This window comes from Crocodylus porosus, unplaced genomic scaffold (genome assembly GCF_001723895.1).
Source record: "Crocodylus porosus isolate Cpor-Errol unplaced genomic scaffold, CroPor_comp1, whole genome shotgun sequence".
Classification (NCBI taxonomy): Eukaryota; Metazoa; Chordata; order Crocodylia; family Crocodylidae; genus Crocodylus; species Crocodylus porosus.
The window spans coordinates 157,318,991-157,335,910 of record NW_017728886.1 but is presented as its reverse complement, the minus strand read 5'-3'; the positions used below and the strand labels follow the sequence as shown (position 1 = coordinate 157,335,910).

The 16,920-nt window shown below is 43.9% G+C and overlaps 1 protein-coding gene and 1 long non-coding RNA gene across 5 annotated transcripts in view; one reads left to right on the top strand and one right to left on the bottom strand.

The window, feature by feature from the left end:
- KIF13A (kinesin family member 13A) overlaps nt 1-10,574 on the top strand; it is a 196,184-nt gene extending 185,610 nt beyond the window's left edge. For all 4 annotated transcript variants that reach the window (XM_019543831.1, XM_019543816.1, XM_019543823.1 and 1 more), the window contains 2 exons: nt 7,183-8,311; nt 9,308-10,574. In XM_019543831.1, the coding sequence (XP_019399376.1) occupies nt 7,183-8,311; nt 9,308-9,594 (1,416 nt within the window). In that variant the 3' untranslated portion in view covers nt 9,595-10,574. The remainder of the gene's footprint in view (nt 1-7,182; nt 8,312-9,307) is intronic.
- Nucleotides 41-16,827, bottom strand: LOC109315878. Its single transcript, XR_002102634.1, has 3 exons — nt 16,604-16,827; nt 9,161-9,556; nt 41-586 (listed from the first exon to the last, which is right to left on the bottom strand). It is a non-coding gene; the product is annotated as an uncharacterized LOC109315878 (long non-coding RNA).
- Nucleotides 16,828-16,920: the final 93 nt, after the last annotated feature.

Sequence of the window (16,920 nt, the reverse complement as noted above, 5' to 3'; positions counted from 1 at the left end):
GAATAATTGATTCAATAATTTGTTCCCAGTCAAAAGGCTTGGGTGGGGGGGTTGCATAAAGTTTTATACGTTGGTTCAAAAGACAAATGTTGTACATGAACTAAAATTGTGTTGGAATGCTTTTCTTCCTATACATGATGAAGACTTGCGGCTTGTTTTGTAAACAAAGAGATGCTATTTCTGCATTTGAAAACGTACACAAACCAATGTAAAAAAATTGTGGATTTTGAAATCTTTTGTGATGTTATTAGAGGTACAAAGAAATATTAGTAATGTCAAGCTTTTTTAAGCTCAAAGTTTAAAAAAATTCTTAAAACTTTTTCCTATTTGGAGTTCATCCTTAATATTTTGAGAGAGTGAGTATTTTTAATATTCAGAGACACTTTTTAAAAAGAAAAATGATGTTAGAAACGTGTGTTTTTGTGGAGTCTTGTATGCATCCTCAGTATGGAAAAACTGCTGCTTTTCCTACATTATTTTGGGCAAGATAGTCCTCACTTGCTACTTCGGATGGTACTGCCTGAAAGGATCACATCCTTGACTCTCTTCTTACGGATTGTCGCTGTCCAAATGAAACTCAGAAGAGCTGAGAAAAGTATAAATCAGAACATCTCAGGTTTTCTACCTCCTTAGACTTGCTAGCTTCTTTCAAAATACTATTATTCCTTGTAGATACAATACCTTTTCTTTTTTTTGGATATTACCTGAAACTGCATGCTCCAGATCAGTGAATCAGAATCCACAAAGAGTAACTGAATACCTGCAAAGCAGATTCATACTTTTCGTGTCCCCCATGGTGTATTCTTCCCTAGCCCTCGATGTTAAGCTCTTGCTAAAAAGATTTTGGGTTGACATCAAAGAATGTTTTCCCTTTGTTCTAGGAGCTTGATTATGGGCACAGTATGGAAATATTGATACTATATTTACTCAAATATAAGATGGGGGATTTCCCTCAACCAGTGTGGGGGGAAAGCACCTCATCTTACATCTGCATATGAAGTGGAATGGGGAGCATTTGGCTGCTCTGGCTCTGACTCCGGCCCTCAGCCCAGGTCAGGGCCAGAGTTAGACCCACAGCAGCCTCTTGCCATCCCCCCCACCCCGTTTTCCCTCTGCAGCTTCTGCCCTCCCTGCCCACTCCCCAGCCAACCCTTGGGAGATGTTGGGATCTGCCCGGGTACAGAAGACACGGAAACTCCTTCTGCCTGGCCAGTCAACCATCATGACACTGCTGCATGGCCAGACAAGGGCTGAGCTTCCACATGTTGTGCTCCAGGACAGAGTAGCGAGAGCAGTGTTTGGCAGTAAGGGGAGTTGTGGAGTTGGAAAGAGAGAAAGTGGGGAGTTGGGTGGGGAAGAGGCAAAGACTGGGGAGAGTTTGGGAGAATGAGGCAGAGGCTGGGGGGAGAGGTAGAAGCTGCAAGAGACTGGGGAGCTGGGGGTGGGGGATGCATGTGGCTGGGGGGGGAGCCAGGAAGCCTGCAGAGGGAAGAAGTGGATGGGACCACCTGACCACTAGGGCTGTACGAAGCTTCGGTAGCCAGTTCAAATTGGGAGACCCATTACAAGGTCTGCATTGAATTGGAAGCCTCCAAATCGATTTGGAGAGATTTGGAAGGCTTGCAACAAACAGAAACTGAGAAGAGGAAGGGGGATGGAGTGATCTTCCATATGGAAAAGGGTGAGGGGGTGGGGGAAGACTGCTCTGATACTGACATCTGTAGCAGGCCAGTGACTGTGATCTTTCCCCCCACACACAAAAATGATACGAGTTCAACAGTTTGAGGTACACTTTCACAGAAGCCCTTGCACCTATCTCCTTAAAACTTGGCAGGCTTCATGCCCTCAGAAGAGGCTACCATCCCTGCTGTTTTCATATGAATCTGCAAAAAAAAATGACAAAGTTATAGGTATTTTAGTGATTCCCATTATAGTCTATGGCCAAATCTCCAAATCGGCCAAATTGAATCAAGACAGTGATTTGAATCACCAAATCAAATCAGTGTCCCTCCAAATTGGCCGAATCTGAACTGAATACTTGCTGCTTCGCACAAGGCTACTGACCACCCTCCTAGCCTCTGCTTTCCCTGCTGTAGCAGTGAAATGTGTGGGGTTGAAGATGACTCTTCAATTCTTACCTGGGAAATTATAATTAATTTTTATAAATTTTCCATATATAGAATCTAAATATAGGAGGTCATCTTGTATTCAGGATCAACTTACATTTAAGTAAATACAGTAATAGAACTAGATATAGGATGGGCAAATATGTTCATTGACTAGTCCAGTCTGATATAGTTCCATAGGAGCTAGGGTCAGGAGGGACCTGAACAGATCATCTAGCCTGACCCCCTGTCACAGGCAGGAATGAATGCGGGGTTCACAAGACCTCAGACAGGTGATCATCTAACTTCTTTTTGAATTTGCCCAAGGTAGGGGTGAGGACCACTTCCCTAGGAAGTTGGTTCCAGATTCTGGCCACCCTAACTGTAAAATATTTCCTTCTGATCTCTAACCTAAACTTATTCTCCATCAGCTTAATACCATTGTTCCTTGTCACCCCAGGTGAAGTCGGGGAGAATCGGGCTCTTCCTATTTGCTGATGATCTCCCCTGATGAGTTTGTAGGCAGCCACCAGGTCCCCCCTCAGCCTCCTCTTGCCAAGGCTGAATAGGTTCCTGTCCCCCAGTCTCTCCTCGTAGGCCCTGTCCTGCCCTCTCACCAAATGGGTGACCCTCTTCTGAACTCTCTCTAGGCTGGCCACATCCTTTTTAAAGTGCAGCGCCCAGTACTGGACGCAGTACTCCAACTGCAGCCTGACCAAAGTCGCATAGAGGGGGAGTATCACCTCTCTGGACTGGCTTGAGGTGCATCTTTGGATGTATAACAAGGTATGGCTGGCCTTACTGGCTGCAGTCTGGCATTGGCGGCTCATGTTCATCTTGGAGTCGATTAATGACTCCAAGATCCCGTTCCTCCTCTGCTTTCAAGAGGGGAACTCTCCAGCCTGTATGTATGCTGTGGATTCCTTCTCCCAAGGTGCAGCACCCTGCATTTGTCTACATTGAACCCCATCCTGTTCTCATCTGCCCACTTTTGTAGTCTGTCTAAATCTAGTTGCAGCCTCTCTCTCCCTTCAATGTGTCCACCTCGTCCCACATCTTAGTGTCATCAGCAAACTTGGACGGCGTGCTTTCCACCCCCTCGTCCAAGTCACTGATGAAGATGTTAAACGGTGCGGGCCTGAGGACCGAGCCCTGGGGGACCCCACTGTTCACATCTCGCCAGGCTGAGTACGACCTTTCCACCACTACTCGCTGGGTGCGCCCCATCAACCAATTTTTTACCCATCCAACTGTGGAGGCATCAATGCCACAGTTGCCTAATTTATTGATGAGAATGGGGTGAAATAATATAAAAATGAGATCATTGAGTCTAATCCAGGGGTGTCCAGCCTTTTTGAACTTTTTATCACCCAGTAGGCCAGTGAGCCATATTCAAGCACCCTCTGTCCTGGGCCAGAAAGACCCTGCCTGTGTAGCCCTACTGCACCTGTCTGTTACTGCAAGGTTCATGGTAGCTGCTGGTGGGCAGGGGCAGGAGGGACCCATTCTGCATCCAGCCAGCTACTGCCCCAGAGACTGAAGGGGAGAAATAAATAGCTCCACATCCCCATCCCCTGAGCAGTGCAGCCCTATGAGCCGGCGCTGCCTGAGGGGGGCTGGAGCGAGGCAGCCCCTCACCCACCTGCCCACACAGCCCTGCTCACCGTGGTGCCTGGCCATCTGCGCATGCAGCCCCAGTGGCCTCAGCGCTGCGAGCCCAGAGCGTGGGGTCCAGCAGACACTGGCTCCTGCCGCCTCGCCCCACAGAGGTCACGCCAGGACCCCGCCTGCCGAGGCCCCCCCCATACTGGCTTCCCACATTCTGCTGGGGATGGGAGGAGGCTGGCCAGGTTGGCACCAGCCAGCAGAAGTGGCGGCGGAGCCATGTGCCACTCGGGACTGACCAGTGCGGGCAGGGGGAAAATGCAGCTGAGCCCCTGCCACTCCTGCGGGGCTCGTCCTGTCCTGTCCCGAGCAGCATGTGGCTCTGCCGCCACTTCTGCTAGCTGGTGCAAACCCGGCCGGGCTCCTCCTGTCCCCAGGAGCATGTGGGAATCCGGCTTCAGCTGCATGCTGCTCCGGATGGGACAGATCTGCCCAGGTCAGCACCAGGCAGCAGAGGTGGCAACAGCCATGTGTCGCTCAGGCCTAACTGGCGGAGGTAGGGCAAAAGTGCAGCTGAGCCCTTGCTGCTCTGGCTGGGCTTATCCTGTCCCAAGAGGCACATCGCTACTCCTCTTCCCACACGCACTGCGTTGGCAATGTCAAGCTGATGCAGTACGTGTGGGAACCTTGTCCCTTCCCCAGCCCTTCAGCAGCCATTAGGAAGCTGCTGAGGGGTTGGGGGAGGGACGGGGTGGGAACGAAAGTAAAGTGAAGTAAACTTTAGTTTCCTGTCACAGCACCACAGGCCTCAAAAAATGGCGTGGTGGGCCGCATGGCTGACAAACCTGAATTCTAATCAGTCTTGCAGTTCAGTGGATCTCCTTCATGCCAGCCAGATTTATAGGTAACAGTATTTTGAAAATCCATCCCATATAGACAAATACTTATTTTGTGTTTTTGCATGTGATCAAGTTACCTTAAAAACACAGCTCTCTGAAATGAATGGATTTCTAATTGATCGGTATCATAGAAGGAAATACCATGTATTATTATGTGGTTTACCCAAATGTGGTATGGTAAAAACCTATTTTATATACTGTATTTATTTGAATTTAAGACAGTTCCCCAATAATTGGATTCTATATATAGAAAATTTATAAATTTGTTATAATTTTCCAGATAAAGAATTTAATTATTGGAGGTTTGTCTTAAATTTATCTCCTTCCCGTTGCTACAGCAGGGAAAACAATGGCTGGGGGGGAGGGTCAGGTGGCCCCCTTGGCCTCTGCTCCCCCCCCAACTTTTTCCCTCTGTAGCCGTTTCTTCCCTCTTACTGTCAGACTCCCTGAACTCATGTGCAGGATGCAAGATAGTAAGGGGTGGGGCATGCACAGAAGCTGCAGAGGGCAAGCAGAAGGTAATCTGAACTGCAAAAAAAACGCTGACTTCAGAACCAAAAACCGCTGACTTCAGAATAAATATGCCTACATTAATTTGCATATATGCAGATTGCTATGGGTACCTACAAATTTAGATCATCCAGAATTGATGCATTGTACCTTATTTTACAAACTGCTGCAAGTTTTAGCACATACTCCATAAACACACTCTTGAGCAGCACTTTTGTACCTATTTATATATAGTACAAACTGGGCACGTCTGCACAAGATGTTGTGTTGCCATAGTGATGAGCTGTGGCGACAGCTCATCGTTACAGCAGCGTAGCATCAGGGAGTACAAACTGTGACACTGACACTGTCACGGTAATGACAAGCTACATCTCCAGAGCTCATTGCTCCAGCAGCATAGCAGCTAAAAAGAACCGTGCACTGCCGGGTATTGCAGTACCAAGTGTGCAGTCACGGGCATGTGTAGATATGCTCGCTATGCATGATATTAGTCCAAACTCAAAAGGCTCATGATCTATCACATAGGTCATTAAGCTGGGCCTCAGCAGAGTCAGCAGTGTTAAGCCACGGTGACCCTGCAGTCCAGCATCGTTCAGTGTGTGTGTATGAGTGTGCGTACGTACTCCAGTTACCCCTCACAAAGGATCCATGTGCTAATTAGCTGCCCACTCATGACTGGACCCTGGTATTTTTGCATAAGTCCTGGGATCCTCCAAAATTTTATATGCATATGAGGCACAGGGCTGTCTGGTCTGGCTCCATTCCATGGAGGGTGGAGCCGCACCCGTTACACGCAACAGTTCTAAGAGAGGGGGTGAGCGACTGTCATCTTCATAAATGTATGATGATATTTGGTAGGCATTTAAGACTGATGAAGAAACAGGAATAATTGGAAATGGGGGGAAAGGGTACTGCGCAGGTGTGGGACTGAAGAGGAAGCTGAAATGTATTCGATGTATTGGTTCACCATGAGTGAAAAAGGGTCAGCGGGGGAGATACCATGATCAATCAGGTGGTTTTCCCAGGGTGAACCTGGCTTTTGCACTCTGGGCAGGCTAATGTCTGCAAGCTTCCCAAATGTAGGATGCTCAAGCGCACGTTCTGTGGTAGTGGGGGACTGTGTTTGTACTTTCCTCCTTGTTTTCTCCTTTGGCCTTGAGGGCAGGAACAAGTGTCATAAGGGGACATCCAAACTGCAATGCCTTCTGGGTTGGGGCCTGCATGTAGAATACCTGCTACAGTTTTTAGGTGTATCCAAAATCCCAGACTGATGGGTCAGGGAGGGAGGAGACTTGCCCTGTGGTAGAGTCTCACAGACTTGAATGATTGAGCACTGCTTTAGTCAATTTGGAATTTGGAACGAATTGGTCCTTGAGCCAAAAAAAAAAATTGGTATGTTTGCCTAATATGGGTCATATGTTTTACAGGCATGTTGTGTGGGCTGCATTCAGTTAGCTTCATAGTTGGTTTCCATTACTGAGCACATGCTGCTTTTAGCGGCAGTTTAATGATAGACAGTGTATTTAATTAGGAGGCTTTCCTATATGCAAATATAAGATGAGGAGCTTTTTTCCCATGCTGTTTGTGTGGTGAGGATTTCGTCTTGTATTAGAGTAAATGCGGTATTTAATGTTGCAGGCACTACCCATTAAGTAACCCAGAACATTAGGCAGTGAGTAATGCTTGCTCAGTTTATGATGGGTCATGGCTAGTACTGGTATAGAAAGGAAGAAAAAATATTTTAGATTTGTTCTGAATGTAATTAGAGTGAGCAACATATGTAATACTGCGGTGTTCTCAGTGGTTCCTTTTTCTCTTACTCAACTATAATCACTTTTCAGAGAAGTCTCATGTTTTTTGCTTAAAGAATATAAAGCTTCTTTTTACTCAAGTCTTTTCTGGTTTAGAAGAAAAAATGATCAGGGAGAGTGTACAATATAACCAAAAGGTAGCAGGCTTAAAAAAAATTGATGCGATTTCTTGGAAATATTAATTTAGCAAACATTTTATAGCAAATATTTTATAAGGTGTTAACCCCACATGAATTTGTCTAATTTTTGCAGGACTCTGAGGAAGAAGATAATGAATTGGAGGCTATTAACAAGAAGCTGATAAGTTCACAGGGTATTCAGAATTTTCGGCCTTATGTACCTGAGGAGTTTGCTGACTTCAGTGTTTACAATGCCAGCCTAGAGAACAGGGAATGGTTTTCCTCTAAAACAGACTTCATAAGTTCACGTGTTCATGAGAAAGAGGTGTCCCGCAGTCCCACCACTAGCAGTATCACTAGTGGATACTTTTCCCACAGTGCCTCTAATGCTACTTTGTCTGACATGCTTGTTCCTGGTAGTGATAGCACAGATCAGCTAGCCAGTCAAATGAAGGATCTGGACTCTACTGACCATTCAGGACCACCTCTTGCACATGATGTAAGATCTTCTTTGAACAAGGAGTTTCCAGAGTCAGAACAGGAGTTAGCTAAAGAAGAGGTATCCATGTCACCACTAAAAGAAAACAGTGCCTTAACAGAAGAAATACCACTGTCCCTCGATACTACTAACAAAAACTCTGAGAAATTACATAGGGCTGACTGCTGTTCACCATTAGATTCCTCAGCTAGCAAAAACATCCGACGTACAGTTGAGTTTTCATCGCGTGAAGTAACAATTGAACATACTACAGATGTTCTTGAAGATCACTCATTTACAGAATTCATGGGTGTTGAAGATGGAAAGGATTTTGACCATTCAGTAATTCCACAGCCATGTTCCACTGATTCCTCTAATGGAGTGGAAAAAATTACAACTACTGGGCTGGACAGTGCCTCTGATTTATCACAGAACACTGACACTCAGCAGGTCTCTCACTTGGGCCAGCTGGAATGTATGACAGTAGATTACCAGCCTTCAAACACTACTGAAAACCCTTTATGTTCTGTACTAGTAGAAGAGGCTACATGCTGTCAGACATACCCTGATTCTTCCCTGGATGATTTTATTGAAAAGAACCATTTAGATGTTTCTGACTGTGAAGATGGCGCATCTGCAGAACAAGTCCATACCTTGCCTAGCTGGGTGGCAGTGGGAGAACAAGTGTGTGTTGGAAGTAATAAAGCTGGCACAGTGAGATACATTGGACCAGTGGATTTTTCAGCTGGAATCTGGGTTGGAGTTGAGCTAAGTGTTCAATTGGGTAAGAATCTACAAATATACTGCAGATTGTGTACAACATGTAGGGCAAGTTTTAAACTTATTCTATATAATTGCACACTTCAGTGTTTGGAAATGCTAGACTAGGCAGGTGGGAAGGGTATCTAATATAACCAGCCTTCTTAATGCTGGGTGGAGGGTTATTTGTTTTTAAGTTCACCGATATTTATTTTTAAAGGGTTGCTTTTAAAATGTATGTTGAAACATATAACTGCCTCTCTTCTCTCTGCTTTGTGAACATTAGTGCTTTCACATCCTAGATCACACACACTTGCCCTTGCTCCCAATTTTAAGACAAGTGTGAAACTTTTAAAGTGGTCAATATTTTTTAAAATTAATATTTGCCAATTCAGTTTCTTTTTGCAGTAGGAATCAGCAACTGAGGAGTTCAAATTATCTACAGTTTTGGTTGTTGCCTATTGGGTTCTTTTTTGATTTGGGTGGTTAGTTGTGGGGTTTTGTTGCTGTTGTTTTAAAAAGACCACTTTTTCTCAGGGAAAGAAGTCAAGAATACTGTTCTTTAACTTGATTTTACTAATATGGTCTCTCTCTTGATGAGAAGATAGAACAGAGAGACTTGAGTGTAGAGCTGTCTACAGAAGAGACCTTCATTTTTTTTTTTTATTTTTTATTTTTTAGAGTTAATAACAAACCAAGACTCTAGATTTAAGATTTTAAACAGTGGAATGTTTTCTGAGACCTGGACATTTGTGTTTTTTAAACTTTTGAACCTGATGTGTTGAAACACTTGCTTTTGTGAAGAGAATAAATACTAGATCTAATTCTTAACTACAGTAGTAATGTGATGGGGGTGGGGTTCATTAATTCTTACATATCAGGTACTTCTGCTGTGACAGCTTTAAGCTCAAGTACTCGGCAACAAATATTTGAAGACATTTACATGTATGAGTATTTTAATTGTATGTGATGGCTAGGTATCATATATTATTAATTCCATTAATTTTTCTTTTTATTGAAGGTAAACATGATGGAACTGTAAAAGGTAGAGAATACTTCCATTGCAAGCCCCGGCATGGTGTATTCGTTCGTCCTGGGCGCCTCAGTAAAACACCAGCTTCAACAAAGAGATGTAGTAGCACTTCACGATCTCAGGCACCCTCCAGTGTAGGAAAAAAAAAAGGTTCTGTACTTCCAGGGCCATCATCCTCTTCTAAAACAGGAGAAGCAGTCCTTTGTCAGTCAGGAGATGCAGCAGCCTCTGCTTTTTCTAGGAAACAGGAGAACAGGAAGTCTTGGATTAATTAAACTGCAGTATTTTTGCACTTAGTACACACACCACTGTGTGGAAACCTTTATGGATTTTAAAAGTTTAATGTACAGTTTTAATCTGTCCATACCGAATGTGTATTCTTTAGAGTTATAGACTTAATTCTCTAATTTTTTATAAATAATATATATATATATATATATTATATATATATGAATGTGTATCTAGAGTTTGTCTGCCAGTAGGCAGATATGGCTGCACACTAAAATACAGTTAAAGCTGATTTGTAGATAATCGTGAGGTACTGGACTATTTGATACACAACAATTTGGGAGATATATTTTAAAGAAACAAAATATTTTATTGTGGAAAAATGGGATGCAAGTCCTTATTTGAAAAAAAGCTACAGTATGCTGTTCTTAATTACCAAAGAACTTGTATTAGACTGACACATTTGCTGTTTATATCTTTTTATTGTAAATGTTTTAACTATAGCTTGGTGCCATGTTACTTCTAGTCACTGGGCACCATGCTGCCTTATGTCCTGTGTTTAAGCACACTGAAATATCTGACTGCTTCATTTTTTGTCTTCCTAGAGGCCTGCCACTGTGCTGACTTGGTATTCTACTGAAAACACCAACAATGCCTAAGACTGTGTCTGGCATTTCCTAAATGATCACAAGCCAGCCAGGCAGTTTGACTGCAGAAACAGTATTACTGTAAGGATGTGAGAGGACAACATTTTTTTAAATGGCTTTTTGGGAAGTGGGTAAACAAAGCAGCAGTAAATGGATTATGACTGCCAACATTGCACTGTTATTTGCTGGGTTATGATCAAGCTAATGGAACATTCTAATTTTAATCTGTAAAGTTTATTGTGATTATGGATAGAGGAGTTTATGTATGCTGCTTGTGGGTTCTTGAGAGAGATTCCACATGTAGATACTGTAGATGCCTGTACAAACATCCTGGATATTTTGTAAAGTAACAAATGGTAAACATGAATGAAATGAATGGCCTGCTGTATCTGTTTTTCTTTATTTCTTAGCAAGTGAATGAGTGAGATACCTGGGACCTTACTGAAAAGCTGCTGTTCTTCCTTTGATTTATGTATAGTAAGCTGACTCTAGTATTTTACTTTTTACTGTAAAGAACTGTAATTTATATTCTGCCATACTGTATTTAATTGGTACAGAACTTTTGTGTGTTAGAATACAGACCATTTACTTTGGATTTTAAAAAAAGATTGTTGTTCTTGTATTTGACATCACCTTTGTACTTCCTGTACTTATGGCTTCATTATCAACTAGTAGGTTAAGTGATTCTGCTGGTTAACAGTTTTGGTGCTTCAATGGAATTTACCCTGTAAACATCCTAATACATATCCACAGCCTTTTAGGAATGGATAGGTGGACAGTATTACTCACTGATACCACTGACTGTCTTGTTTAGTACAAGGTTTCACTGACAGCATGCAATGTATCTGGCTGTCCCCAAATGTATTATTTGTTGTTTTGTTTTTTGGGTTTGTTTGGTGTTTTTTTTGGGGGGGGGGGGAAGAACTTAAGTATAGCAGCAGTTCACATTTTCAGTGTCCATCCAGAACTGATACAGCTGCATCAATTGTATCATTACTGGAGGAAATTATTATAATTGGCAACTTAAGAATTTCTTTATGCACAAATATTTTATCAAAGACAATAAATGATCCTAGAACACAGCTAAATGTTTCTAACAAAAACAATATGTTAAATTAATTTGGGATATAACGACATAAAAGTTGAAAGGGAATTTTAAAAAGCTACAGGACTTGCCCCAGACATTGTGAACCAAAGTATGTTGAATCACTTGAAGGTTAATGTGGACATTATCTTGTTCTGACAAAGATGCGATGTTATACTGGATTCTGATTAAACATACAGGCTTGTGTTTAATTTATTGTAGGCATTCATAAATATTAATGCTTATTTACGTAAGTGACTTGGGGTAGGTTTGCTTCTGCTAATAGGCAGGCTATAAAGATGCTACAAAAAGTCAGAATTATCTGAATGCAGTATGCCTTTTCAGGGATTATGATCCTGTCAGGGTCTCTGCCTACTGAAACTCCTCTTGGTAAGCCTTTATGTTACCTTGTCCCTCACTAACATAAGTTAACTGAAATGGAGTTGACAGTATAAACAGATGTCACTAAAGCAGATCATCTGTGACAAGATGCATCAAACATAACTAATCCACTTCTTTGGGTGGAACAGACATTGCCTGTTGTCCCACAGGGTTGGGCTCCTGCTGCTCCCAGGCCTAGTTAGAGCCGATTACTTGGGATACGTCTCTGCAAACGGGGAGCCCTGGGTTTCCCTGGCTGTGCTCTGCTGCAAGCAGGAAAACCCTGAGGTTTTTATAGTGGGACAAAGGCAATGTTTGTTTCCATCCTTTATTTAGTAGCTAGACCAGTGGTTTGCAACATTTTAAGACTCAAGACACCCCTCAATAAACTCAAAACACCCCGTAATAGACTTGAGGCACCCCTTGGAAAGTGCTGGCTCTTAATTTTCACTTGTTTTTTGACTACAGAAAAATAATCAAGCAATTTTCCTGTCACAAAAAACTCAGAAACCACAACAGGTCAGAATGGTTTTAACACTACAACTTCCTCTTGGAAATATCTTGATTTATCTTGTGAATCATGTTTGTACATCTAATAATGTTAATATTGTGTGGCACCCATGAAAGGATCTCCAGGCACCCCTACTTGCCATGGCATCCTGGTTGAGAACCACTGAGTCAGAGCAACAAAGTAGAAGTCAGGCATTTTATTCCCAAACTTGCTACTGTAGGCAAGTGGTTGATCAAGCCTTATCTTGTTTTCTAGGTGTAAGATCTAAATTCTCAGCTGTGTGAAGACTTGACTGTCTCCCTTGTGAAATTTGCAAGTTTCAGCCAAAAATCCCTCTCAGTGGACAAAGCATTAATAATTATATTTGCCACTAGAAGCAAAAGATTAAAGTGTTGAGCACAAGAAGAAAATAACACAAATAACTGAAAACTAAGGAGATTACAAGTAAAGTTGCGTTCATTTTTTGTTAAAAAAACACTTAACACACAACTCCCATATGCTAGCAAGCAGCAGCATTCTCACAGACCCAACGCTTCAAAAGCCTTGACATCCAGAAACACACCTAGAACTTCTAAACTTGCTACAATTGAGTGTTCTGTTTTCAAGTACAGAAACCACATGTGTTTGGTATGTTTCAAACTTTATGTGCAGAAATACGGAAGTGTGACACGGGAGAAGAATGTCAATGCCACATTGCATTGGTGCCCAGGGGCTGGGTGAAATGGTCCACCTACATGCCCACCTTTGATTCCTCCTCCACCCAAACGTTAAAACCAACTGCTTGGAAAGGGCTGCAGCATTTCCATTCAGGCAGGGCTGAGTGAGTCACTTGCCTTCATGGCTCATTATCCTCTTTCCTGGTTCCTGCTAATCTCTCTCCACTCCACAGGTATTAATGACCCTCTATCCCACAGATTGGCAAGCCCTGGCACACATGCCAGAGCATGGCACATGAGACCATTTTCCTCAGCACACCACAGCCAGCTTGGCCTCTGGGCAGCTGCTGCCAACCACAGATCCCAGGCTGCTTGCAGCAGGCGGCCAAAAGGCTGCAAGTCCTGCTGCAGGCAGCCTGGGCTCTGTGGCAGGCAGCAGCTGCCCAGAGGCTACAATTTTGAGGCTGCAAACAGCTGCATGGGAGTCTGCAGTCCCAGCACTGGCTCCATGGTGGCTGCAGCTGGGCACATGCCCATCGCCTGCCATCCCCCTAGAGCCAGTGCCAGGGCTGCAGCTGCCACCACCATTGAGCCAGTGCCAGAGCTGCAGAGCTCAGCGCAGTTGTTTGCACCCTGCTGGCTGCCCACACTGCTCCTGGGCCCTTCCCTCCCATCTGCCCAGAGGTGTACACCCAGCTACCACCACCATGGAGGCACTGCTGTGGCTGCGGAGCCCAGCACAGCTGTTTGCAGCCTCTCACTGCCTGCCACAACCAGCCTGGGCTCTGGGTAGCAGCAGCAGACTGTGGGCAAGCTGCAAGCAGCTGCACTGACGTACAGAGTACCAGGACCAGCTCTGTGGCAGCAAGTGCACGCACACCTTGTAACCCAACCCTGGCGCCTCCCTGCCATCCACCCAGAGGCATGTGTGCAGCTGCCACCAACAATGAGGATCGGGTCCCTTACAGCTCCCCTATTTCTGGCATGCCAAGTTAAGGCATGGGTGGAGGTGGGGTGTTTTTGGCACTTTGCCAAAAATTTTGCCAACCCCTGCTGTATCCTTAATAGTCTTGATGTTCCAGTCTTCAAATGATCCTTTTTTCCACAATTTTGCTGGTAATTTCACAGCCCTACAGACTTTTAGCTCTAGGTAAAAACCTTAACACAGATGTGGTGATACTAACTCAGGTGTAGAAATGATTGACAGCAAAACATTGGAGGCACTGCCAAGATGTGCCAGAAGGCTAGATATTGATTTATGAATCTGAGTAAGAGCTGTACATTTAACTATAATAACTACAGGACTGATGATGCGATATCTTTTGACTCTATTTTGTCCAATTGTTTTTTTTAAGCTTTCTATATACAGAATTGTTTTATGCTGTGCATGCGTTCCTGGAAAATGTTGCATAACTGGAATTTGCATAAAGGGAACCAATTTTACAATGTAGCAAATAGGGATAAGTTGCAAGACCTTGACTGTACTAACCCCCAAACCCATTTCTACCACTTTTACAAGATAATTTTGGTACTTACCTGCAGCAGACAGAACACAAGCACAGGGTGGTGGTGAATGTTACCATAATGGGCATGGCAACTACAGAAATGTGTTGCAGACAATGAGCAAGGAGCACAGATCCACAACAGGAGACTTTATTTTTGTGCACGTCACTCCTACACTGCACTGCACAAAGTACCTGATTGGCAGGCTTTCACCCCACTGATTGCGTAAGAGTTAGTTTACCTTGCATATAACAAATTTTTGGTATAAAAAAGGTCATTGCATAACAGCAACTTTGCACATACAGAACCCGCATAAAGCCAAGGAAACCTGTACCTAGCAAATGAGCACCCATTCCAATCATCATGTTGGTTTTTGCTTTGATCTTACTTGGAATAACTGAGGGCTGTCCCCTGATGCATTAGCACAGCATCTATCTTTGCTTTCACTGGATAAAAATATGTTCAGGGCTGGATCTGGCATGCTTACTTTGATTTCTGGTCCACCCAAAATTTAAAACCAACTGCCTGGCAGTAGTAGCAGCATGCCTAGTTACGCATTGCTGAAGAAGTCACTTGATTTCATGGCTCATTGTCATCTCCCTGATTCCTTCTAAACTCTTTGTTCCATGGATATTAATGACTGTTTTTTCTTTTTGGTGGTCTTGATGTTCCATCACACAAGCTGTCCTTCATGCTGCAATCTTACTGTCTGTTCTCTGTAGTGAAGCTCCTATTTCACATCTCTGCAGACTGTATTTACCTCAATCTGATGAAGTTATATTGGTTTTTGTATCAATCTTAAACTGTGACTCATACAGGCCTAGGCCCCTAGCATGTTAGTAACTGGAGAAAAATTGGTGTTTCATAGGCGATGATGCACCACATCACCATCTATGCCCCCCCACTTTCCAAAATCCTGTATCTACCCATGTCCACATGAAATTGGCATGGGACAGTTTCCATTGGCTTTCAGGGAATATCCAAGTACAGTTGGGAAAGATGAGATGCTAAAAGTTGAATAGAATAGCTTGCCAAAGTCACACATTCAATTCTAAATACTATAGAAGAAAGGCACCCATCTGATTTTCAGTCCCTACCCTACTTGCTAGACGCTTTCTTTTTTGTGGCCATGAAACCTTTCTTGGCTCTGCCACAAAAAGGACCCCCATTTATATTTGTTTTCTTGGGCAGATTGGGGGAGGGGGTACAATGGTGCAGTTGCATGCCCCTCTGCCGCCCTTTGATTCCTGCTTCACCCAACATTTAAAACCAACTTCCTGGGAGTGGCAACAGCATTTCTAATCAGGTAGTGTTGAGAAAGTCCACTGACTTCCTGGCTCTTTATCATGATATTATCACTGATGTTATGGTTCATTATCCTGTTAGTCTCTCCCAATGCTACAGCTGCTAAGGACCCTCTTTAACTCTTGATGTTTCACTCTTCAAAATGAACCTTGTTTCTGCACCTTGACTGTCTATTACCACTTTCTGGAAATCTTCCCTCTTTCACACAGCCCTGCAGACTGTTTTTAGTGCTAGCTAAAAACCTTAACTCAGGTGTAGTGATATGAACTCTGGCATACAAATGACAGACAATGAAGTATTGAAGGTACTGTCAAGATGCTCAGAAAGGCTAGATTTTTTTTTCCTGTTCCATTGTATTAAATAATGTCATTATTATAATGTCATTATGATATATTGTTATACAGGTTTTCCCTTGCCAACCACCGGGGTTAGGTTCTTGAAAGTTCCTGTGGTTGGCAAGACAAAAGGCTTATTGGGAAAAATGGCAGGTGGCAGGCTTACACGCAGTTGTGGAAAACTCTGGTTGCTCAAAACAGTATACTGTGGTAGTCAAAATGGCATCTAGAATATTAAGCGTGGATACTCAAACCTGCAGTTGGCAAGAGAAACCTGTACTGTATTACCTTGAACTATAAGGACTACTGGACTAATGAAGCAAAGAAACAGAGAGAAGCAGCAGGGTTGGAAGCAACCTCCAGCAGCATATCCAACCTGCTGCCTGAGGTGGGATCCTCCCCCTCCTAACCATCTTGTTCAATCCTCTATTATAAGAAGACCTAACACCCAAACCTGCCTCAGGTGAAGTGAGGGACCTGCAGCAGCCAATGCCCTGCTATTATGAAATGTTGACAAGGGGCCTGGGGGACAGCAGCACTGTACCCAGGCTCCTGGTGGCCCTGGGCAAACTTTTAGTATTGTCCCCCCTACCCCCACGCTACCGCCAGTGATAATAATCATCACTCCTTTCACCATTTTTGGGCCTCCTTTCTCTCCGGGCCCTGGGCGGCTGCCCAGTTGACCCATGCCTGTGTCTGGCCCTGGAGGAGAGGTCGTGCCCCAATCTGACCACAGAGTTAAAGCCCTTCCTGGCCCCAAATATGAAAGTCGGTCTGAGCCTGAGCAGAGGGGCAAGACCCTCTGTAGTGCAAGGCTCCGCAACAGTGTTGGCCCAGTGCCAAACACACCCGCACCCTCAGCTTATGCAGTGTCGGCGGCCAGAGGCAGGGCCGGGCTGGGCCCGTGGGCGCCTGTCGGGAGGGAGCGAACGAGCGAGCGAGGGAGAACAC